Raw genomic sequence first — 26,753 nt, forward strand, 5'->3', positions numbered from 1 at the left:
GAGACACAGCTCACAGACTTCAGTTGCATGGGCTAAAAGTGATGAATTATGTTGCTTTCAACACTTTCTCTGAGACAAAAAAACTTACTTTAGAGCTCTGTATTGTTCCCCCAATGCAGCTGAGAAGTCACAGCAAAGTCACTCTTCTGATCTCAGAAAAGTGCTGTGTATTCTCTCCATCGGGGTATCCAGTGTTTTAAAGGAAAGCAGAGATCATGCAGKCAAGTCAGCACTCAGTGCAAAGGTACCTGATTCAATTTCTCCTCACTGAGACAATCACTGAATTCAGGTCTTCAGTGGAACTAAAGAACCATTTCTGTTTTGATGTGCCCTCTATTGGGACAATTCTCTTGCAAGAGGATTCCTAATTAGATCTTTACTTGATTACTATAATCTGCCCAAAGCAGAAGCAGCAACTGAGATTTTAAGGATGCAATATTCAAAACAATTAGACAAGTCCAGTAAATATTCATGTATTACTACTTAATCATTATTTTGAGAGACACCAACAAAGCACCAGCAAAGATTCAGAAGCTAAATGGAAACTAAACGTTATCTTAAGTTAAAAAAATAGACTATATTTCTATACAAAAACATACAGGGAACCTTTTGCAATCAAATATTATGATTTTAGAAGGCTCCTCCTCATGACTTTCCCCTAACTGGGCACATTGCAGACCTGGAACAAAGCCTGTCCTGGGGCATTCCTGACAGGAAGGCAGCAGTCACAAAGACAAACAGTGAGAATGGAAAGATGAGTTCAAAAAATCCAAAGTACCTGAAGGCGTGCTGAAAGGCAAAAATCTATTTCATGCAAGAAAAATCACAGTTTGAATTTACAAATCTTGGTATATACAGCCACATATAAAATACTGAGCAAATCAGGCTGATTCATGGGGAGCATGTTTCAAAATTAATAAAACTGAACAGTTCAAGAGTTAACAATACAGCTGAAATTTGTAAGTTTTAAAGAAAGTGATCTGCAGTTTAAAAAAGAATTAAAATATATGATGAGTATATGACATTTCTCCTGCACGCACAACACAAGGGAACAAATCTATTTCTTGTTTTACTCAAATAAAGCATTGATGAATTGAAGAACACTTATTCTTGCCAGGATTACWCATAAAGATTTTGACATCTATTTGCTACCAGCACTGAAAGATTAGTATATATGAAAATTAATACATGGACTCTTGCAAGCATTATTATTTTCCTTCAGTAAGTATCTAACTTGATTCAAAGCAACATTTATAAAACAAATTATTCTCTTCCCTGCTTTATTCTAGTTGTAACTYACTAAATTCAAATGTTAAACTAATACACTGAAAATGAGGTTACCAACCTGAAAGGCAAATACACACTCTTTTTTGTAATGGAAAAAAGGTTACTTGTCCAAAGCAGTATTCCTTCCCTTTTCAGTTAATTTTCAAATAATTGGTTTTCTATATATTAAATTTATGTTTCCTCAAGCATTAAAGTTAGTTTTTAATACTACATACATAATTTGTTGAAAGATCACAAACATGAACTTTTAAGATAAATTGTCCCAACCGAAGGCAAACAAAGGAAAGGAAAAATACATTTAAAAACTTAATGATCAAAATTAAAATACATTATTAATAATATTGGTTTATAATTGTTAAATATTTTCAAATTCCACTGTTACTTGATGAATATATATGCACTAATACTTGATTTTCTCGACTTTTTAAAATCCTCATTCAGCTGAAATTCTGCTTTCTTTTTGCATTTTCCCAATGTCAAACTCTGCAACTTTGCATTTGAACCTGACCTCCCTGCCTTSTACTGCAGTAAACAGGAAACGAATGCATGATAATTAATACTTCTCTATATTTTATTTTGCATTACTCTCTTCTAGTTAAGTTCCCTCCTAGCAAGCACTGGACAGTATTTTGTCACTCTGCAAGATTGATTCCAGTTGTTCTGCAGAATATGGTGTCCTCTTGTGGTCCTGGAGGTTTCCTAAACCTGGGACACGTAACTGAACACGGAATTTAGTGCTGGTGTTAATTACAGCAACACCTTTGAATGCCACTGACATTTACAATCAGCACATCACCTTCATTAGCCCCACAGTACAGAGTGCACTGAGMGAGGCAGTGAATAAACTCATCCAGGTACTGACCTGAAGGATATAAAAGCTTCAATGCCATTTCCCAAAAGCTGTAATATAATAATTTTTAGCCATTTACACAAGGGAGGCTAATTTTTACCCATTTGTTTTTTCAGCTAATAACCCTGAGGAGTTGCAAAGGATATGAAAGCCATAGATTAATGTAAGAGATACTTTTGTGAGCAGAATTCAGCTGCTGAAACTGTTCTTTAGGCTGAAGATTGTATTGATTAATCTAGAAATGGGAAGACAGCTCCAATTCTGTCAAAAGCAGCAGAACTAATATGAGAGAGAAACCACACCACTGCCTCACATCTCATCACAGGAATCTTTCAGGATTGCCAGGGATGGCACCCACTTCTTACTGTAAAGAACAGACCCTTTTTCTGAGATCTGATAAGTGGTTGTGGGTTTATGCAAGATTAAGGTGGAATTTTGGCTCAAAGCTAAAGCACCGAAAGAATAAGCAATGCAAATTTTTTAATGAGTTGCTCAACTGTTAATTTTGTATGCATCAATTGTGCAACTGAAGTTGTAACTCAATTAGTATTTAAAGTAATTAAGGATGAAAGAGTATCAAAAAAAGCTTAAAAGGCGGCTTTCGTAATTTATTGAAGTGGCTGATGCTCCATCACTTCAAAAAAGAAGAATTAGTTATATAACAAAGAAGAAAATGCCTGGTTTCCATTACAAAACCATCCACTAAAAATTAAATGAAAAATGCATGATCTTCTAATAGATGCAAACAAAAGCAGAAAAGCTCTCATAAGTACTTCCATTTCCTAAGTCAGCAGGCAATGAACTACATTAACTGGATCTTAAACCAAGCAAACAGACCTATGGATTTTATTGATAAATTTCATACATATTTATAGCCCCCCACCTATTCCAGAATACATGCATCACTGCTATTTCACACGTGCCAAACTTACCTACTCACTTTTACAAAATTCCTGGGAAATCACTGGAAGTCAATCAAAGTTACTACCTTTAAACATTCATAAACCACAGTCATTGACATCTGGATGTCAGTAAGGAATTTGTAATTTTTTTTCTAATTAATTTCTATTACTTCATATGAATCAGTGAAGATGATTTTTTCTAAAACAAAGTTGCAACAGAAATAATCAGCATAATTCTGGCATTTTAATGATACATGTATCATGGTGCTCTTAGGCCAAACACAGTGTTATGAAGATCTGAATTGTGCAGTCACTGTCAGCTGTGTTTTGATGACCACACTGATGACTGTGGTTGGTGTTTCTTAAATACTTAATGCAAGAACTCACTGATACAAACGCAAAAAAAAAAAACAAATGAAGAGAAAATCCTATCTAAAAGCTGAGGAATTTGATTAACCTTAAGAACACTAATTTAAGAACCCAGCAGTTTAGTAAAGGTATTTTTAGTCATAAGCACAATTTAAATCTCAAATATTTTACTTATGATAGCTAAATAAAATTTTCAGATAATTCCTACACTGCAAAGATAAATTACTTCAATTACTTCCCAGTCCTTATTGGACTTGTGGTGTACATTGCAATGTGTATTCAAGCTCTYGATCATTTTAAAGTTTTGATTACTAAGGTTTTAATTACAGGTTACTACGTATTTGCTACATATGTACTACAATATTAACTGTTTCATTTCAAAATCCCTATATGATAGGAAAACACAGAAAGTCCCATTTTAAAATGGTAGGGCTAAGACACAAAGATTACAGGAACTAATCACRTAAATGTCTTTAAAAACTGGTTTAAAGAACTTACAACTTCATGGACAGCACACGAAATTCAGGGAATTTAGACTGATACTTTTTGAAATTTACRGAAATATTTAATTAATTACTCAYCAGTGTTAATTGCTGGCATTTTTGRTGAAAAATGGARTAGAGACTTCATTTTACATACAGAGCTGCCCAGTACAGTTTTTGAGGRTTTCTGCATTTGTGTATGTCATCAATATTTCATCAAATAAAACTTTTCAGTAAGTGGAAAAATCAATGCATTACCTACACCAGTGAATCTGAGGCTGATAGGGGGACAGTCTATAAAAACTAGCAGGTGTAAAAACATCAAAATATTTAGGAGRCACCTCATTTTTTGTGTATGGATAARAGAGGTTTTTACTGACACTGTGAGCTCTTTCAAGTACCTTGTTTCCAATGGCCTTTTTTGGTGGGAAGTTAAAAGTCCTCACTTGCTGGTATTTATTCTGTAATTTATGATGCAAACTTCTGAACTCGGCATACCTTCGGTAGACATTCCACTCGTCATCCTTTATCCTGATGTAAACCTGCAAAACACACACAGGGAAGGGAATCATGCAAAGCCAGACTGAGTTGATGTGTGCCCTCCACTCCTCAAAGCTTCCTGGCTCAGCACCTTCCTGTGAGCACCACAAATTCCAGGATTCCACAGGCACAGCTCCCTCCTCTCTGACTCTGTGTTTGCTGTCACACAGGTCATTAACCTCATTCTCTCCTTTTTCCTTCTCCTCCTCTTTTTCTCTCTTTCCCWTATTTTAATCAAGGCAAACACAGCTTGCTCATTTTAACATGACTCTGGGGCAACCATGCCAGCACTTCTCGTTACCATGGTTTCCAGCATATTCCACTACCCAGTGACCAAAGGAAAAAATAATTTAATACCATTAGAAAATTGATTTCTATGTCCTCAACACATTTTTTAACTTTCTAAATTAGCTTTGCAGCATCAGAATTGCAAAACCTAATTTTATCCAAAGTATGAAACTTAATTTACTTCCTAACAAAATTACATTGAAAACTAAACTAGAAATTTTATTGTTTGGAAAATAAACACAGTGCATTCTTTCTGCTTGTATAGGACATTAAGCATAATTTAACACAGCTGTAGTTTTTGTGATTCTGTTTTTGTTTGCTGCTCATTATTTCATGAGCCTATTACCAATTACATGCTAAATATTCACTTTCTCTGGGAAAATGTCATGCAGAAGTGAAATATACTTAGAGAAAACTAAGATTTCCCTCTTTTCTAGGGAATGACACAGTTTAAAAGAATTCTGAAACAGCACAAGTCAGAAATTATAAACCAAGCATCGGAACTCCAGATCCAGAATGACCTTTCCCTTTGCTTCTCCAACAGAATCTGCAGTTTATTCATTCTTGTGTGTGTGTTAGTAATCCAAATATTTTATATCACAAATTCAGCTGGAACAGTACTGATGACACTACATTGCCTTGCTGCTCTAAAAAACCCCAATAATTTCGTGGTAAATTGTTACCAGGAAAACACTTATGTAAAAAAGCAACATCAACCACTATCACACAAAGGGTGAGCAGTAAYGAGTGCATTTTTGTGGAAACTAGATAAAAATAAAATTTGKGTTTTGATGTGGCCAATTTCACAATGAACTGCAGCTTTTCCTGGTAACTGAAGCATGGTCCTTCTCCTTGAGATAGTGCAAGTCCTTAAGAGAAAAAATATGATTTTACTAATGACTGGGGGTATTTCAGAGATGAAGTGAATGTCTTCTACCACAAAAGCAGCAGCCCATGCCTTGGTCTCTCTTCAGACACTTAGTTTCTCAAATTTATAGGAGGCTTCTGTCTTTGCAACAAAGTACAATATACTATAGAGATACCATGCAATTCCTGTCAAATTAGAATATCTCAGTGTAGAAAATACTAATATACCTCCYACAGGAATTCTGTAATTCCAAAAAAGGAATACTACTATTCCAAATTTAGCACATCTAGAACTCAAAAGATTCAGAGCATTGTGTGAATTACAAATGCATATGTAAACAAAAATTCACCTAGTTTTGGTAACAAGAATTCAGATAGTGTCATGATGGAMCCACAATAGTAAGTCTGCAAGAAGTATTCAGATTTCTTTTTCCCTTTGAAAATAAAGCCAGGATAATTAAACACCTACAGGACCATCTGTTTTAACAACTGAGTACACCTTTGAAGRCAAATGAAGGAATATATGAAATGCAACAATTTTGCATAATTCTAATCAAATTTATTTMATGTAGTAAAAACTATATTAAAATCTTTATTCACCCAGCTCTAACCCTTCTCCCTGCCTATTCTCACTTCAACCAGTACATTGTTTGGAATTTTGTATACATTCCCAAGATTCATGTTTCAATTTCCCTGTGGGGGGTGGGGATGACAAAAAAAAGCTTAAATTATTTTTAACTACGTTATTTAATATGGAAATCCTAATTTAACTAAGYAGTTATCTTTGCACATGTGATTTGGTGAATCATGCAGTTCAACATTACCTGTTAAGCTGTAACCCACAGTTAACTAATTAAGGAATCCTGTACACTGCAATTGAAATTGTTCAGGACTGCAAAAACACAGATTAATTTCGTAGTTAAAACCATTGGAAAATTTCTTGCTGTTCTTCTATGTACAGAGATATTGATTTCATTTAGACAGCAAGAAATGAAAATGCAACATTTGGAGCCCTGTGCCATATTGAATTTATTGACAATCAACTAATAGACTATGAAAGGTATATTAAAGCTCCTGATGTAGCACACATTCAAACTTTTATTATTTCAGAGGGGAATACTATTCCCAAGGCATGGGATTGCTACACACTTAATGCAAATTCATTTGGGAAATCAAACTAAGCAAATACTATATATAAAATTATTTGGATAAACCGATCCTACTCTAGTCACTGAAGGCATATAGTTATCCTAAGATCACATTATAGGGACTTGAAAGGACTACTCTTAGGCTCATTCTCAGATCAATTTAAAAGATCARTTCTAAATCATTGCATTTCCTTTCTACTGCCCTGTTTTTCCTGATATCATYCACTTCCTAACCTATTTAAGTAATTTTCAAGGTAATGAAAGTTTCCAGACTAAATCAAAATCACCACTAGAATGCTTATTTGCTTGTAGACAAAAACTTCACTTCAATATTGTCTTAAATATAAAAAAATTAATTAACTTCTTGTTATTTAGGAGCTCTTTCCATTTGAGTCTCTTGTGTAAAGATTGATTGGTAATCTTTCTGTAGCTATGATTTACAGCAGCGCTAAGAAAAATTTCAGTTAATAAGTATGTTTAATGAATTAGTCTGTTATTTTCTCATCACAAACATGTCTGAAGTCAAGGATTTGGAGAGCAATAGCAATAACAGTAGYAATTTCATATTGTGTTTATCAATCTACTACCTACTAACTGAATATTACTGAAATGCCGAAAATCTTATGAGAATCAATTTGAAAGCACGAGTTTGATGATTGCATACTGAAATGAAAAATCCTACTCCCRTGGTACTGGGGTTTGAGCCAAAWGTTTCTTAATAGGTTAAGAATCTCYAAGCAGTTCTGAGTCAAAAATACTGTTAGCAAGTCCTGGTAACAGACTGGTAGCAACTGACACAGTTCATCACCACTTATGTATAAAAGACTGAGGAAAACAAAGGACAAATGCCAAAATTCCAACTTGCTCCAGTTCCAGTGTACAGAGACCAAATGCCTGTAATCACTCACCCTTCAGATCTGCACAAGTCCCATGTGGCTGCTTTTCTTTTTTGATGCAAAATATAGATTGGTTTATTGAGGATTCCCTCCAGTCCAGTCAGCACAAGAGATACTGACTGAGATATTACAGAACCTTCTTCTCTTGCAATGACATCCTTGGCTGTAGAATCCCAGATTAAACATCAGGAWGGATATTCCCTAAACAAAGTTCCTCGTGAATCTTCCCTGCAAATGTGGCTCACGTTTCCTGGAAGGATGGTCTGAATTCATAATGAAAAATGAATTCCAGACAGAGAACTCTATTGATGGGAGCTCCACRAATACAAAAATGCTGAAGTCAAAGTCCTTGGGAGCCCATGGCCCCCCATTCCAGAGGCAATTAAAATATCTGAAAGGGAGGGGACAATGCTAATGGAAGGTGAGGAGTGAAAACTCTGCTAAATCACATATAAAAATGGCACAAGATGCAAGAGAACTCAGGATATTTCCATGGCAGAACACTTCAAAAGACATAAAGAACCCTGAAAATCATTTTTGACTTTTAAATAACGCTAAAAATTTTAGAGTACCATTGGTCCAGAGTTTTCCACTTTGGATGATACAGGTTTTTTAATTCTTAAAACTCTGGTTCAACTTTAATGCACATCTCAATTATTCAGGAACATAAAGTCCAAGAGATTTTGATCAAGTTTACCATTAAGAAATAATTGTTTTCAGGGGATTGGAATTATCTTTTCTTCCTCTTAGAAAAACACACTATGAAATAGGAATGATGTATTTCAATCTGCTTAGGATGGTTTTATCTGCACTCAAAACATAGAAGAAGTAAAAGGTATTAATCAAAAAAAATAAGAACCAGTTCCATTTCTTGACTTCACTTCAGGACAACGGGATTCTGTTAAGAATATAAATTCAAGCCCAATTCTCCAAAGTTACCTCTGAAGTGTGAGAAAGGAATATAAATGCAAGTTACATTTGAGACAGTTGCAGGCCTGCATTTATGGTTAAGTCCCCCCTTTGAAAATGATTCAATTTAAGAATTTTCTGCACAATGAAAAACAAATGAAACAATGAAACTTTTCAGCTGTGATAGGAGCAGCTTTTTGTGTGCCATAGAGACATAACAGGAATTAGAGTGAACAAGCTTTAATTTCAATATGACCATTTTATCCACTTGCACAAAGACTAAAAATACTAGAATATATTTTATGTTAAATCTTCAAGTTCTTGTTATTTAGTTCACAAAAATGAGCGATACAGTGTCAAATACATGACACAGTGCACATCAAAGCATGAACCTTAAAAACTGCCAATATTGCTCCACTAACCAGAAAAATGTCACCCATTTTAGGCTTCTCCACTGCATTCCAGACATGCAGAGTAATGTGCACTGTGCTTCTGCAGTCACAGTTTTGCTTCTATTCACCAAAGCAGCACTGAAGTGACTGCCCACTGAAGAACAAAGGCAGCATTACCTCCACTTTTGCTGCATGGAATCAATATTTTTTTGTCTTTTTATATATAAATCAAATCAGCACCAAAAAAAAAAAAAGAAAAAAATCACTCAATAGCATAATAAGCTCCTTTTGACAGTGAAATATGACTTAAAATAACCTAMGGTAATTAGCATCATTTTACAAACATGCACTTTGAACTGATACAGTCATTGTAATGCATGACAACCACCGCAGTGAAAGAAGTTTCTGCAGAAGAGAAAATAGGTAAAATGACAATAGTGCTGCCTTTTTCTCCAAATAGAATATTTTGGGTGCTCAGGCAAGGGAAAGGAGGTTATCTCATCAATCAGTTTCTAAATAGGATCACTAATATTTATTTTAGAAACTTACTGAATATAAATTATTTGCTTCTTTCTGTAGTATTTATAAAATAATSTGAAAATAGAAATTCTACTTTTACTTTCCTAGTATTTTTTGCATCCAGCCCTTCAAAAAACAGATCAATGTATTAAGCTGTATTATGGTTCCCTTTAGAAAAATAAATAATTACAAAAGTCTTCAAGGACTGATCTCATCTTTGTATACTCCCTCCATTCCACTTATTTACAAATTTTTCYGTCTTATGCTTTCTTTTATGCTTTTTTGATAAATCATTGGTTCCTACTGCAGAAAAAGTGRGATATTCAACCTTCTTGGCTCACACACTCTCAAATCACTGTAGAATGCCATGAGCCACATCTTTCTTTTAAATTCCCCCAATCATTCCAGTTCATTTTCTTCTCTACTTGCCCTGAGCTGCACTGAAATGGAATATGATTAGAAGACTATTTATTTCTCCTTTTTGCCTGCTTAGTGCTGCAGCTGTTGAAGTCATCCAATTCATCATGTATCAGGAAAATTAACAGCAACTTTGGGTTTAATTTTTGCAGTTTGTTGCTTACCTTCAACTCTTAACTGCCAATCCATTGTTAGGACTTCAACCTTTGAGGAAATAGCAAGGCCATGCTGGCTTGTGAATAAATTCAGGGGCAATGGGCCCRGCTGGCAATCCTGGACTGTGTTTTGTTTTCATCCCTCACCCAAAGAATTTGCTGGGCACTCTCCCCCTCAAACATTTTTGGCTATCAGATACTGTTCTCCTCCATCGCTTTTATGTTGTGTTTCGGGGACAATTCTTCCCTCCCCACTGCAAGAAGGACACTGGGGAAGSAGCTGGAGMAGCTGAGGGAGCTGGGGAGCTYAGCCTGGAGAAAAGRAGGCTCAGGGGGGAACTTCTAACTTTCTACAAATCCCTGCCAGGAGCTTGGAGCCAGGTGGGGAACAGGCTCTGTCCCCAGGGAACCAGTGACAAGGAGAAACAGCCTCAAGCTGTGCCAGGGGAGGTTTACATCGAATATTAGGGACAATTTCTCCATGGAAAGGACTGCCCAGCACTGGAACAGACTGACCAGGGCAGTCATGGAGTCACCATCCCTGGAGGGATTTAAAAGCCATGAAGATGTGGCTCTTTTGACAGGGGTTAGTCCTTGGCAGTCCTTTGCCTTGCCATGCTGGGSAATGGTTGGACTCAATAAACTCAGAGGTGTTTTCCAACCTAAATAATCCCGTGATAAAATCCCCTTTATAGGGCAGCGTATTGCTCTCTTCAGAGAGCAAGTGAAGAGGAAAATATCAGACATTTAAACATCATTGAAAGTAAAATGAAAGAAATATTATGAGCAAATATGTCAGTCAGTATTAAACAGCGAGACTGAAGATAGTAAAAGGAGTAAAAATTGTAAGAAATATTTATTGATTATAGTCTTAGGGTGTCCTATTCACATGCAAATGGTGACAGTCTTGTCTGATTAGCATGTTAATCTTTAGACTTATTTGGTTTACTATCTAAAGTGTTCACTGCTCTGCAAACAAGGCRGATTTGCAAGAAGCCATTTAAATACTGATATCACTTTAGGAATCATAAAATCTCAGTTTCATTATCTTAAGTGTCAGGCATTGGTAATTATAGCAACAAAAGGCATGACTAATGGCATTTGCTGTACACTTCACAGGAAAGTGGAATCCATATGTATACAGAAAATAAGATACTCAACAGTTGAGAAACATGACAATATTATTGCAATAATCAACTTGTTCCACAGACACTAAAGAAACTGCATCTAACTATCACCATCTAGAGGTAAAATGTAAATGCTTTTTTTTTTTTTTAATTCGGATCTGGATTCTGTCTTTATGCCCATGAATATGGGCAAATAGAAATTATTAGAATAGAATAATATAGAAATTATTTTCTAATGTTAGGCTAACTGAGCAATTCTGCCACACAAAAAAGATGGTCATCAAACTGCAGAGGTCACAAACAGCAGTSATCAGAAAGCAACCAGTTAACCAGAGAAGACAGGTAGCTTGGAAGAGAAGACTTTTGCCAGCATGACCCTGGCTTTCTAAAGTCACCTRACATTTAAATTGTCTGTTTAACTGACTAGGCTTCCCTCACTGTGGCTTTGTACAAAATCAATTAATTTCTCCATATCTAGCTATGTCCTTTAATGTTTGTAACTAGTAATAGCCATCAGAAACTTTGCAAGAGAACAAGCCTCTGAACCTTCCTCTGAATAACTGTTCTTGCTAGAACATGTGTTTATGAGTGTCTAATCTGAGCTCCTGGCACAGCCTGGATAATTTCATCCAGTAAAGTCTAAACAATCCGTATGATTTGTTGATTGATAACAAAGACATCAACTGGTCACCTAATTAATTTTTCTACTCAGGTGCAAAATTAATTGTACTACTCATCTACCAGTGCTAATGAAGGGCAAGACAGSAGTCAAGATCTAAACCTGAAGCAAAACAAACTTGAGCAAATACAAAGAGAGAGGATGTGCTCTGAAAACATTTAGAGGGAGCTTGCCATGCACAGAAGTTACACATTAGTTGGAAGGAAAGATATTTCCTCACCATACATAATATTTCCATTWTAGGACTAAATTAGTCATTATGCTGTTATTAGCATAACATTACAAGGGCAACTCATGTTTAGTTGCACCRTGACCTCCAAGTTTCTTGCACCGTGCTCTTACAGCAAGGCACACTGCTTTCAACAGTTCAGAAAATTCCTGGGAGAATTATGAAATGTACTTTATTCAGAACACTTAAATATGAAAAAAGGTATCTATTATTTATGATACATGGTATTTATTATTCCAAAATAATGCTACCCAGGGATTTCCTAAGAAAGAAGTCAYATCTTTGTGTTCAGATTGATTTTTCTTGAATTTAATTAGCTCAATTATTTTCTAGACCCACATATTCTCAGTATTCACTCCAATTATACACCTTGGAGAAAACCACAGTCATGCACTAGTTTGGAAATTGCAAGGCAATAGTTTCAATGGATGCTCCAATTTGCATTTTAAAACAGTTAAAAATCTTTCCATTTCCTTCCTGATTYGAAAGACTGCTATTGTATTCTCCTCTCAGTTGTCTTTCATGCAAGTTGAGAATTTCTAATATGCTCCTCCAATGAGAAAGCTTTTTTTTCACCCATATTATTTGCAGGTGATAAATTTCTTTGGAGAGGAGGAGAACTGCACACAGAGAAAACAGAGATTATACACAGCATAATAGCACTTTTTTATTTGTCTATGCCTTTCCTAATGATTGTAACAACTTGGTTTTTCGACCTCCTTAAATCCTTTTAAAAATTATGTCAGATTAGCTAATTTGAAATCTCTGCTATGCAAGCCAGAAGCTATTTATCAGTCACTTTTCTGCTCTTTCACCTTTGAATTCCTGGTGCACTGCATATGGAAATTTATTCTTTATTTATTCAATAAGATCTGCCACTGGCATTTAATTTAAAACAGGCAGTCTGCTATTCTCCACAAGGAATAATCCAGAACGGGAATAACCCATAACAACTCCATGGKGAACAGAGATTATAAAATATGCATTTTTCTGTTACTATTTTATATTCTGAGAAAACAAGTGAAAAACTATTTTTAATTGAACTCAGTTACTGCACTGAAGTGCACATCCAATTCTAAACAGCTTTTCCTGTAAAATTTATACACCCTCTAATTGTTGTACCATCCCCAGCTGAATGATACAGATCTGCAGCTCTGTTAATTTTTAAGACAGTAACAGAGTGCTAAACTGGGGCACTGAATTATCTGCTGCTCACAACTGTCCCCTCGAACTCAGCCATTCAAATTGAGCATAAAATTTGGCTAAGTTTCCAGAGCTTGTTTTTAAATCCTTAAGATTTTCATAACTAGTTAATTCTGCCGGTTAAACATTACTGCAAGAGTGCAGCATAACTCAGCAAATACAGAGGTCTGATTGAAATTTCCACGTCTAACAGGATTCATTATCAAATGCTGCTCGCTTTCAGAGTCCACAACCTTATTTCTGAGCTTTTCCAGAATCTTTAATCCTTAACATAAATTAAAGAAACTATTTCATGGTTGAAACTATGCGACAAGAATGCTGGTGCTGGAAACTTTTCCTGCTGTATTTACTGAAGAGCAACATCTGGGTTTTTTTAAGGATGAAAAATGCATTGATTTTGAACATCCGAAACAGATGTTAACATGACACAAAAAGAAATGCTTTGAAATGCCCTTCAAAACAGCATTACAAATCTGCATTAAATTTAAAAACATAAAATTAAGTTTTTAAAAGAAAGCACAATAACAAAGTTCCTGCAGGAGTCTATTCTTATCCTGTCCAGGTCAGGCCTTCCTGATATGCAAATTAACATGTCMTTAATTTCTTTTCCTGGTTTAAGAAGCACAAATGCAAAATTGGCATTGATTTCRAAGAGACACAGCAACCCATCTTTATTTCTCCTCATTCTTATATTCTTCAGAAGTCCATGAAAACAGATGACAGATACAATAGAACTGATAGGTTCATAATTTTCCAAACTACTCGAGATGCTCTRCAATTCTCTCCACCCTCCTTTGACCCTTTCCAAGGTAAGTGATATGTACACAGTAGGTTATTTTCTGCTACAAACACCTATTTATAAGCAAAAAGGGACAGAAGAGGCTCAACAATTCTAAAGTGCATCAGCAGTAATTGTGACATAGCGAGTCTCCCCTGGCACAGTCCTACTCTCTCCATCAAGTGAAGTGCTCCAGAGGCACAATCCCAAATCAGCAAAGGTTAACAAGGTGGCTCATTAGGAGGGGACAGAAGGACAATCTCTTTAGCTTTTTAATAATAGAAAATGCAGGAGAAATCAAGCCATGTCAGAAATACAATCACATTAACTGCATCTGGAAAAGCAATGGCCAAGGTTCATGCCCTTTTGTAACACTTTCATTTAGTAGCTACATCTTACCTTGATAGTTTTACACATATGATCTAATTTTCAGCTCTTTTAAGCACCTTAGAGCTAATTTCAAGTTAGCTTTATGTACAGTCATAAGTATTTAGTATATCTAAAAATCATACCTAACCAAACCAAAATTTCAAACTTTGCCTGTTCCAACCGGCACACTTTAGCTTTCTCCGAAGTTCATTTGACACCTTTTTCTCAGAATTGACCAGCACAACAAAAAGTCAGTTTTYACATCTGTTCACTCAAGTACTCTCAGGAAAACCTGAACTCCAAAAAATGCTGGTAATGATCTAACTCTCACCAACATTCTGCAATATTGCTACTTGCCTTTACTATACMACAAGTAATTTCTCATGTAACTGATACAAAGAGTTAGACATGCATTTTATTGTCTGTCACTGGAGAAATAAATTATAAAACAGTAAAAATAATGTTTACTATGAATAAAAGAACTCTCAGAAATAAGCTCAATCATTTATCCTAATTGCACTCCAGTCTGGGCCTGTTCARTATATACTGGTAGCCTAGTAAAAATCCTCTTCCACAATTTCAACATTGAATCAAATTCTCTGTAATCAGGAGCACATGTTTTGGCAGACATTTAATAAGATAAATGCACAGTGCTGGTATTGAAGCTATTCCGAAGTTTTCTAAATTAATGCTTTCCTGATCACTATAAAATATAAAATATATCTTCAGCAAGCACATGACTACATATCTGATCAGAGATGTGGCACTCACTCCAATTGTTTCATCACAGAATTGTGTATGTCTRTTTGGGAAAACACCTCTTTTTCACATGCACGGTGGCAGAAAACCAGTGACACTCGTCCTACTGAGATCAAAAACTGTCAGGAATGATATTAATGGATTCTYCCATAAGGAAAGATCTCAACAGAAGGATCTGCCATGATCAAAGTTTAAAAAGAATTATAGAAGTTTTAGGTCACTTACACAGGTAATCCTTACTTCCTTTTCTCTCAGCTATTAAAACACAAAGTTGAGCAAATATACAACTGTTCACTGGAAAAATTCCATGTAACCTGTGCTGTTCTGTAACTAAAGACAAACTAGTTTGACTACACTGTGTCTGTTCTAGACAGCTATATTTAACTTTTCACATTAAAAAAAATCTGTAAACTGATAGTGTGAAAAGATAATGAATGGAGCATATTCAGAAGAACTTGCACATTTTTCAAATATACCAACAAACAGAATTTAGCACACTATGAATGCCCACCATTATTGCTTTGTGCTGTAGGCATAAAAAACCGAATAAAATTCTCAAAATTGTCTTTTTGTAGATTCAGAGTTTCTAACCTTTTAGAAATATTTTGCTTCATTTTCCTGCTCACAAGAGGCTTACCCTTCAACTACAAGTTCTTTGTTTTYCATTGATGACAAGCAACATCTAACCCTCTACTCACTTCAGGAGATTCTGAGTAAAGTTCTGAACCTCTTACAAACTGGGAATTAGTTTATCTCAACGTTTTTCCTTTTGAATGTGCAGAACACCTATAGCACACATGAATTCAGCATACTTTGCAGGCTTTGATGATGCCACTTGTATAAYGATGTTTAGTCAAACTGCATGACAAATATTGAACTCTTAATAACCTAATTTGATACCAAGTTATAAGTAAAATTAAAAATATATTAAATTCTTCAAAGAATTCACAAAATGGATTAGGCTGGAATGGACCACAGGGAGCCATCTGGTCCAASTTCCCTGCTCAAGGAGATGAAAAATAACAGAGAAACTCAGGGAAGAAGCAGGAGAAACCAGAGCTTTTCTAGTGGTCGTGGAACTGCAACATCATCAGAGTAACAGGTGGGGTGAGATATTGATGCTTTTAAGAATTTTTGTGYTGGCAGACTTGTGTCTGGGTTCAAGAATGTGTAGCCAGTGACAGCAGAGTGGAGAAATATGTGAAAGCCAGAAAGACAAAAATAATCACACTTGTCAACAAGTTAGGTTTCCACACACCTGTGTATCTGAATTTGATTGATTGTTCAATGTTTTTGAACAAATTACTAACTGTTCCCATCCTGGTGGCTTTTCTTTCCATTACCTCAAGTCTTATTTTTCACTGTCTTTTACTGGCCGAAAGGTGGGTGCTTTCCTGTATTTTTCAACTACCTGCCAACAYTTCATACATGATTCAAAATTCTACAAAAAAACATCATTCAGAGTGAGAGCAATGTTAACAAGCCTCAGCAATCTTGTTTAGAACTAAGCACATGTTGCTGAAACAAAAGAGTAATTTTGCAGCAGCTAACAATCCACAAACAAGAAATACAAACAGCCTGGGACAGCACATTAGAGAGTGTTTGAAATTCATCCTGCCAACCTACCCATGGAGGGCATCACTGTTCTGAAACCAAGGATCCAGGAATCAAGGAAAAATACAAAATTTCAATGCTTCAACTGCAAGTCAGGCTGGAGCACAAACCCCTAAATTCAGATCTGCCTGAGGCAGAACACAATGTGAACACGTTCGATAACACACAGTGAAGATTTGTTTCATTATTCAAGATGTTTTCAAGTAAACCACATCTCTCTGTCTGACAAGCAACATTGCTGGTTGCTGCTAAACTCAAAATTGAAGTAAAATATGTATATGCACACTGAGGAAGGCRTTACTGATTAATATTGAATTGCTGCACTCCTGAACAATGGAGTCATCTCAGCATGCTTTTAAAGTATTAAACTACTAACAGTAAACCCTCAAAATATGCTRTTTGAATAATCAACACAATCCTATGGATGAATATATATGAAGTTACTGATGCTGTTCATTAGCTGATCGCTAATGAAATTATATGGAGAGTTCTAAATTATTAAAATGTGCTGTTTCAGTCAGAAACTTTTCCATAAAATCCCTGGAATGCTGTCTCACTTACCTGATAAACATGGAATGCATTGGCAGCTTTGCCACGCAGGAAGACTGAGGGAATCCAAACATTAATAAGAGCACGATTTGATCTGAGGAGGARAGAGAAAAACTTAAAATAAGTAATCATATTTATGGATAAGAACTGCAAAGCAATCACATCCAGTGATTTAGATAATGATCAAAGTGATCAACAAAGCAACTTAACATTTCAAATGAAGTAGCAGAAAAATTGGAATTCTGACTGAACTTTTTATACATGCTGAATCTAAAAGTGTTCCCTAAAATTAACCCAACAGAAACAATTCCTTCTGCAAGTTTTCTGGGTTTTGGGGTTCTTTTCCAGAGCATGCATTTAACAACATTTGATTATTCATTATTCATTTCAACGAACTCAACATTTGGGACCGCAAACCTCAGCTAAAGTTCATTAAATAACAGAAGAACACTGCACAATTATGAAGAAACCATTTCCATCCACTCTTCATCATTCACCTCCAAATTTCTATGATTCAAACACATCAGCTACATTTTCACTCCCTCATCCACAAAAGCAAAATTCATTAGTTTGACTACTAAAGGCAAAATCCCAAACCACAACACTCTAAAACAGTCTGAGGTGAGTTGTTTGTGGGGATTTGTTTTTTTTTTTTTGTTGTAGTATTTGTAGCATTGATTAGGAGCTATTCTGTAAAAATGAGAAAAGTCCATCACAACATGAACAGCAACCAGGATCCATCAAACCCAAAGCAATAAAAGCAGTAGTTTGTTGGTGCTTCGGCAGAATACCAAGACCTGGGGCATTTAAAAAGCACTCCATGAGGATCTCCCTAAATCTAAACTCCTTGCATTCAATATTTTTAACTACACTGGGCCATGGATGGTGCAGCTCTCTGTACTTTTTAACTATGGATCACCACAGCTCAGAATTCATTTATTGGAAATAATATGGGAAAAGCAAATTATTGAATTTGTTTGCTCATTCTTCTTTCCCATAAAGACAGTATGAAGAGAGAATTTTGTGAATCATGAAACTTACATTTCAAAATCTGACAAACTCTGATCTTCAGATGTTTGACTCAAATCTCCAGGGACCTATATTTACAACACAGAAATAATTTCCACACACTGATTATTTTATTATGTTTTCAATTAAGAAAGCATAATATCATAAGGAAATTACAATTCAACATTCAGTGTTATAAATGCCAGTAAAAACTATTACTGACAATAAAAGAAAAAAAAAAATCCTGCAAAGAGGATTGTAAACATATCACCCTTGTGAGTCCTTCATGTTAGAATTTGCTACAGTTTTGTAAAGAAACAAGTTGGGGTTTATAAAAGCATGTAATTTTGAAAGGTATAGAAAGCCCAGKAAAGAGCATCATTGTTAGGCCTTTATGAGCAACAGAGGCTAAAACAAAGTATTTTGTGTGTATAAGCAACTTATGGGAAAATATAAAGCACATAAAACCTACTGATCACTTCCTTTTACAACCAATAAAATTCCCTTCCATTAAGGGAAGGACAATGATCATTTTAGCTGTGATCTTACAAAACATTATATAGCTACAAAAGTTCATAAAGATACAATGACGGACTAATACCTGCAGAATCAAAGGAAGTAGCAATTGTTAGAAAAAAAGATTGCAAGGCCATTTASAACTGAAACAGCAATAGCTTTTTGCCTTACTTTATAGMTAGAATAAACATAAAAGGATATCTTCTTTCCTTTAAAAGGAAAATGCAAAATGTAAAGCATAAGCTAGAATAGTTAAGAGGAAAGGAATTGTACAGAGCCAATTCTTCAYACAGATCTTTTATTTCTTACCAGCTAACAGATACTTCAGCATGAATAACATGTTTGAGCCTTCTGCAGAGGGATATTGCACAGTGCAGTAAACAAACACTCACCGGCCCTCTCAGATCAATCAGTTCTTGTCTCATCTGGGACACCAGAGCTTCCYTGGCCATCAGAGCTCGGTGCAGCCTCTCATTGAATTCAAGCAGCTCCCCATGCATTTCAGCCACCTGAAAAGCAAAGCCAAGGGATAACTGAGCTCTGAACTAAAAAAAAAAAAAAATCAAAATGTGTAATTTCTTACACCTATATCAACATTTTTTTCCATAGGCTCCAATTACTGCTAATGCATTAGTTTGAACTAATCATTAAGAACAGACATTGCTATAATTTTGACTACTGCCTTGAAATGTAGTTTCCATATTGAAGTCAATAGGACAAAATACAACATCATGTCAAATTTTATTCCTATCAGTTGAGATGATATGACAACTGATTCTAATAAAACAGTCATTAATTTCTGCTCTCAGTTTATTTCTTTGATGAATGCAGCCTTCAACAGGTACAAATTAATCGCAATATTTTGAACTCAGAGTAATGCAAAATGTACAAACTGCATTAAACTCTTTCAATAATTCCTAAGTGACGTATTCGGCACTCAAAGTTTTAACAGGATTGGAGCTAGAAGTCAATCACTCCAGGCAAGTCTGTGAAAGCTCACAGGAGTCTAAACACACCAGAGCYAGGCTGTGGCACAGGCTGTTCTCACAGGTAAACAGAGTGGCCTTTTGGACACAAAGTGGCTGTTGCTCTGCATTGTAAGTCATGAGAACATCAAGTGATGCAGGATGTTTCTGGGAGTGCCAAGGGCTGGGGACTGACAAGGGTGCAAAGTTACAGCAGTCAGATGAGCACTGGGCACTGCTGCACCCTCCCAGAGCCCCAGCAGCATTGGTAAAGCTGCTCCTCAGTTATGGCAGCTCTCAGAATGCCTCCTCATATCCCCATCCAAAGCTCAGACAACAGCGGAGACAATGGGGTAACAACATGAAAGCACAGCTGAACATGAATTTCAATCAAGACACCTTCAACAATAGCACAGGGACTTGAAATACTGCCAAATCTCTTAAGAGCTCATAGTTTCCCTTCTGGAAGCAGTTCATTACTATCTGTGAATTTCATTATTTCCTTTTCTTGAATCACTCTGCCTTCTCCCTCTTCCCCAGGGAAGTTCCCCAAAATAAAGCAGTTGAAATCAGTTTAATTTAGTGCCTGCTTTTAATTTAGTGCTTTGTTCCACACAAACCTGTATCCTTCACATAATCAAAGCAAATAGAAAAAAAAACAGCTTCAATTTGACAAGCCACAACCTGACATCATTGATTAAAAATAAAAAATAAAATMATTTTCTTGAGGTGAATTTATTTTCCAATTTCTTTTTATTTTAGAGGGAGTCTCCAAATCCAGTAATTGATCTTTTCAAAAAAGAGTAAAACTAAGCCAACTAGAGAAAACATTAATATTAACTGTAGATAAATTATTTTCCATACTAGCTTAACCACTAATCCCAATTTAAAGTGAGTGGTGTAACATTTAAGAATATCAGRTTAATATTAATAKGTCACTCTTAATTACACAGAGCCTRRGCTGGAAGGCAGAACTTCCTTCATTTCAGGTACAGAGATACAGCACACAATGWGTTGCAAATCCACAGAGAAAAGCAGCAATACTGCTGTTGACTGGTTATAAAAAGCAATGTACAGATTTATGAACGGATACAAAGCTCAGTAGTTTGCACATTTGAAATCATGTTTGATTTTTCGGTGTCTGTCTCTATCAGAAGAACAAAATCCAGAGTCATATGTGACTCTTTTCTCTCCCTCTAATTTGGATGTTCTTGAAATAACTTTCTACTTGCAGRTTCAATTAATATGGAAATTCAACAACTCTCTCAAAACACTACAAGGAATGCACAAATTTATGTGTCCCTAGCAAAGTTCAAGTAAAAAAAAAGGAAATTTATCAGCAAATAAAACAGAAAATCACTYGCTGTTTATTATTAAAAGGACAATTGGCAGATATCACTTATTAGTAATTAACTTCAATACTACTTCTTGTCAAAGAAAAATGCATTACCATCMCAGCAAATCAAAAGGAGCAATGAATAACAATATTAATGTAAGTTCCTTTATTTTTTTCTACATCAAAGTCTGCTAAAACAATAGAGATCTCCTCATAATTATACACTTTCAGGTACATTTTATGTCATCACATCTTCATTTCCTCACTCMACAATGAAGCTTAAGCTTATGCTTCATAGTTTTCCTTAAGTTGTTTTTCTCCATAATAATTTGCTTAAAGCAAAAAAATAATGTGTAAATAATCTAAGTTTCCCTTGGACAGAGGATCATTTAGATTTGTTCCTTCCTATACGAGAAAAGAGTTTAAAGAGCCCAAATCTTTCTCATGAAGTGAGGCTAAAGTAAACACTTGAGTTTCCACACTAAGAGAACTCTAAGGAACTGCTGTCAAAAGAAAGCCTAAGTGCCTGAGAGCACTACAGTTACAGTGCCCAGCAGGACCACRTTTGAGAGCAGTCTCCAGAGAAATAACAAAGAAAATACCACTTCATGTTTCACAGCAAAGSACCAAGCAGTTAACTTCAAACAGGATAAGAAAGTTTCACTAAGCATGGAATGATACAATCTGTCTTGGAAGGACACACTTCTAGATAGAGGAAAAGACATTTAACAGCAATGCAACAATAAAAATTAAATAAATAAAGACCTGCAACCATCAAAAATTAGTAATTTTTACAGGGTGTTTTACTGGAACCCAAGATTTTTTTTTGGTGTAAGTTGCAGTTAAGGCTTCATAGAAGTTTTTGCACAAGCCACGTCTGAATTAATGACCTTTTGTCAGGTATAGGCATGTTTTCTGCAATAGTCAGAAAATACAAAACATGTTTCCCAAGAAACTCTAGACAGCACTGGAAGTTGCTTCCTTTTGCTCTTAGTAGAAGCATGGGTCTATTTTTCCCATGAGAAGATTTTCTTTTCAAAAATCAATGTTCTCCTGCATCTTTTCCTCAAAAGAAACAACGCCAAAGGTCTGCAAAGCAGAGCTGGTATGCTATTAACTATTAATAATTCCATTTTTTCTACAAGTGAAAAACAGCAAAACTCCAAATAGCAGAGATAGTTCTGAAAAATCTATTATACAGCCATGAAATGCTCCATCGTTGTTTTCTGTTTCAAAACCTCCGTTGTCTATTCTCATATTTCCATCTGCAAAGAAGTTCTTTGGTCARAGACAGACTGAGACCATGTGAGAACAAGGGTGGTGTTGAGCTGCTTTGGCTGGGTTTTGTTTTGTTGTGTGGATTTTTGGTGGGTTGGGTTTTTACTATCACTACACAAGATAAGCATAAATCTACACTACAAGATAAGCATAAATCAGGTTTCATCAAAACCGACAAGTGGAAAATGAGCTGCAGCTTTCATCCCAAAATAAACTGGGAACTGTGCATGTTAGATGAACTTCTTATTCACATTCACAGTAATTCCCAGTCTCTGTCAATTGTGTCCAGTCCTACCAGTATCTACCGAGACTAACACTGCATGCCATGCTGAGAGCCTTCAAGAAGGGTTTTTACAGGGGTTACATCCTTTTTTTGGGYACATGAAGATATTGCTGGAGATTAATAAGTGAAATTAAGTGAATTAAGATGCAGCCTCCCTCTTCCCAATGGGATTGGCAAGGAAGTTTTCCTGTGGCTACATCGCAAACTGTGTCACCGCTGACACTCTGCCACAAACTCAAAAGTGCCAGCAACAAACTCCTGAGCACRCAGAACAAACCTGGGACAACCAAGGAGGCTTCCAAAGCTGAAGGAGATTTTACCTGTGTTCTTAATTAAGATATTCTTTTGATAGGTACAGAACAGAGGAAAGGAGTCAGAAGAACTCAACCAAAGGTAAGCATTAGGGGGAGAATTAGTTTCACATGGTCCTGTGAGAAAAGGATAACCAAGTRTGAATGTTTTAGAAGAACAGTATTAAGCTCTTTGATCCATGACCTGMATTTTTACTCATCTTCATGTTAATCAGTTAATGTGGGTATCCAATTTCAGAATATTTTCGGCAAGAGTAAGACATAGAGAATTGTTTTACTTTTTATAAAAATGTTCTTTTAATATTTAATAAGAGATATGGGTATTAGATATTAAATTTCATTACTTTTGTCTTGAAAATAATTTGTATTTAAATTTAGGATGAAACCCTAATCTATCTTTTTTTTTCCTTTAATGAATTTTACATTAATCTTAAAAGTAAATCTTGCCTTRGGAACTTTTTCTAACATGGTCATATCAACAGAAGTAGTAGCTTCTATCACACATTTSCTTACTGCACTATTCAATAAGCGATACAAAAATGAAACATGGTTTGCAATCAGAAATCAGCATGAAAGCACACAAAAAGCTACAGATTTCACTGTGTCCTCATTTTAAATAAAGCTCAACTGCCAACACAGCCCTGCCTGTAATTATGAACTGTAATTTACAGAAAACCTCAAACCTACTGTCTGTGATGCTTTCAACTTCATCACCATCAGTTATAACTTTATGGAACCTGCTTATTTCTTAAAACCTTCATTTTAATATCAGAGTATAAAAGTGTACCCCTGTTAGGAAAAGTACATTTAATTATCTTTTTTAAGGAAAAAAAATCAGATTTATCTTTTACATTCCTGGGGAAAAAAATAACAACTAAGCAAAGAAACTATTTAAGCTTTGAACATTGTATTACGATTCCATAAAATCTGGGGAGTAGAAACTTTACCTCAATCAATTTCCTTTCATAAGAGTTGGCCAGTTCCTCATTGTTTTCTACTTGCTTTTGCTCTGGAATTGTAAATTCACCATCAGTGCTCCAAATGTTTGGCAGAACTATAACAAAGASATACCTCAAATTAAAAGGTTAAATTCCATAAACATCTAAGACAYCCTGTTTAGAAATAACAGCTCGGTAAGAAACAGTTATTAAAAGTATTGATCCAGAACATAATATTAAAGAGTATTACCAGTACTAAAATACAACTTCTGCAGGGAGTTTTTTCTGAGCAGTATTTGGATTGGAATCTTAACAGAAAAAAATGGAAACCAAAAGCATTTGGCTGTTCTGTGATTACAGCTAATATATCTGTGTAGTAGCTGCAAGCCCTGCCCAAAGTCTTTTAAAACTAAGCCTTTTCTTGTCTTGAAGCCTTTTTTTATACTTGACTTCCAAAATATTGTTTCATATTACTTGTACTGACTGCTTAAATATCATAGAAATTACAGAAAATAAGGCTGAGAATGGACATTCCACACTTCATCCAGTATTTCATGTTTTTGCATCACGCAGAATCAGCTGTTATTCCCCTCCTGACAGTTAATTGTCCAATTTATTCCTAGAAACTTCCAAGAAGGGAGATATCATGCTTCCCTGCACAACCTACTGCAATTTAAGTATTCTTCTCACAAAGGTTTTCCTGATATGCAATCCAACTTCCTTCACCTGCCATGTCAGCCCATTACTTCTCCTTTTATCTGTAGTGAATGAAAACTACAGTTTATTCTATTCCTGTTCCCAGCTATCWTTTATGGATTTGAAGAACGCTTTAAGGCCTATTCTAAGTAAATCTCCTCCAAGTTACACAAAATCCAATTCAACTTTTCCTCACAGCTCATGAATTTCTGAGAAAACAAGTTAACCATAAAAGTAAAGCCCTAATAAAAGAGAAGTTGAACAAAGGCTTTCACCATTCTTCAAAATCTGAGCTCTACAAACAACCGCACTAAGGTAGGTAGGAGAGACCATAATTTATCTGACTAAATATTCTTGAGCCTGGGAACTGATTTTTGCTTTGAGGAAGAATTTAGAAGTTTATTATTATTTAAGTGAATTTGAAAGCTATTTCAAGATCTTTTTCTTGTAAATGTTGCTTGAAGTTCTTCAGMCAGACTTCTAAGATCAGCATTTTTATATAAATTTTCTCTCTAAGCAGGTTTGAAAAATGGTACAGAGCCAACTCCTGCTGATGGTTGAGAAATCATGATGCTCATTTATTAAATATTTAAATACCAATATCAAACTGCTCAGGCTGAAGCAGTGATCACTCATTTTTAAAGCAGATAGTTCTGACTTTTGAGTAATTTACTTATAATCACATTTGCTGAGTGGGTTTTTTTGGCCTTTTTAAGTCACCACAAGGCAAAGTATCAAGCTGAGTTTCATTTATTATTTTAGGAAACTATTTAAAAGCCATACTCAATAGCATTTGATCTGATTATTGTAGCAAACATGTAGAGTCTTCATTATTTATAGTGATAAAAATAACAGCMCAAGCCAAATTTATCCTGACTCTTTCAAAATAGAGTCACAGAAAATCTATGTTTTAAAACCTACAATGCATTTAAGACTTTTGTTTTGATACCATTCAGAAGATTTATTATCATTAAAAATACACATKATATATTCAAACCATGGGTGCAATAGTTTCTATAAAACTGGTAAAAGAAAAAAAACTCCTTTTGTTTCACTCCTTTTTTGCAGCTACTTCTCAGGGGTTATTTACATGCTTATGTACTTTGAGAGGCCCAGTACTAYTAAAATTTCACCTAAATTTTCAAGGGCAGCTAAGGAAAACAATTATTTTTATAAAAATACAACATGTGAAGTTAGAATGTAAGATAAGTTTATTACAAATATTGCATGTAGCTGAAATTTATTCTGGTCACTAGTGATAAACATTATACAAAATTACTGTGGATTGATTAAATATCCTTCCAGCATAAAGTATACATGTATTCCTATTTAGAAATGTTGGTACTGTTCCATCCCCCTTTTTCATCTACAAAATCTGACCATCCTACTCAGTTTCTATTCTTATCACTCACTAATCTGCATAATTTTACCATGGTGCAATATAGCTAGCCTAGGAATATTTTTTTTTCTTTTCCTATAATTAYACTCATCATGGAAACTGTCACTACCTAATGAAGGATAATTTCTGCTATTATAGGAAGCCTAAGCRATGGTTTTCGTGAATAATTCTTAATATGAATCACTACACTCCAGCAAAGTCGGAAGTAAAAACATGTGCTCTCACTAACAAATATCCTTTTAGGGATGAATGAAGCTGTGAAGCTGCAGAGAAGTGCAGTGTCTAGCCCTTAAGAGCAGTAGTATYCATTCATTCAACCACTTCTATGTCCAAAATATTCACAATTTTAAAAAATCTGATGGTGCTTATTCCTGAAAACCCCTCTCATCTCTCTAAACACCTTCTGTAAGCAGTGGAAATACAGGTCCCACCAGGAGAGGACTGGGAGCCAAGACAYCAATTCAGCCCCTCATGGATACTCCTATCACAGGCCAAACAGGTAAAATTGCTGATTTTCACTCATTGTCTTTCAGGTATAAAATCTGGTCATTACTACTCAGTACAGAGTCTATTTCACACAGGCTGCAAATACTGACCTCCAAACTAAATTTATTTTTATAGTCCAATATCACTTTAATTCAAAGATATTTATTTTAACTAAATTTTCATCTGACAGCTTTTTCTGGAAAATTTCT

The 26,753-nt window shown here is 35.3% G+C and overlaps 1 protein-coding gene across 1 annotated transcript in view; it reads right to left on the bottom strand.

Annotated features, from left to right (window-relative positions):
• Window positions 1-26,753, bottom strand: part of SNX29 (sorting nexin 29) — a 96,381-nt gene that overhangs the window by 37,635 nt on the left and 31,993 nt on the right. The window contains exons 15-19 of the mRNA XM_057367307.1: window positions 23,973-24,079; window positions 19,245-19,361; window positions 18,370-18,425; window positions 17,341-17,422; window positions 4,292-4,432 (exon numbers count right to left, since the gene is read on the bottom strand). Coding sequence (XP_057223290.1) covers window positions 4,292-4,432; window positions 17,341-17,422; window positions 18,370-18,425; window positions 19,245-19,361; window positions 23,973-24,079 — 503 coding nt within the window. The remainder of the gene's footprint in view (window positions 1-4,291; window positions 4,433-17,340; window positions 17,423-18,369; window positions 18,426-19,244; window positions 19,362-23,972; window positions 24,080-26,753) is intronic.

This window comes from Malurus melanocephalus, unplaced genomic scaffold (genome assembly GCF_030028575.1).
Source record: "Malurus melanocephalus ecotype Western Australia unplaced genomic scaffold, MMel_1.1 scaffold_77, whole genome shotgun sequence".
Classification (NCBI taxonomy): domain Eukaryota; kingdom Metazoa; phylum Chordata; class Aves; order Passeriformes; family Maluridae; genus Malurus; species Malurus melanocephalus.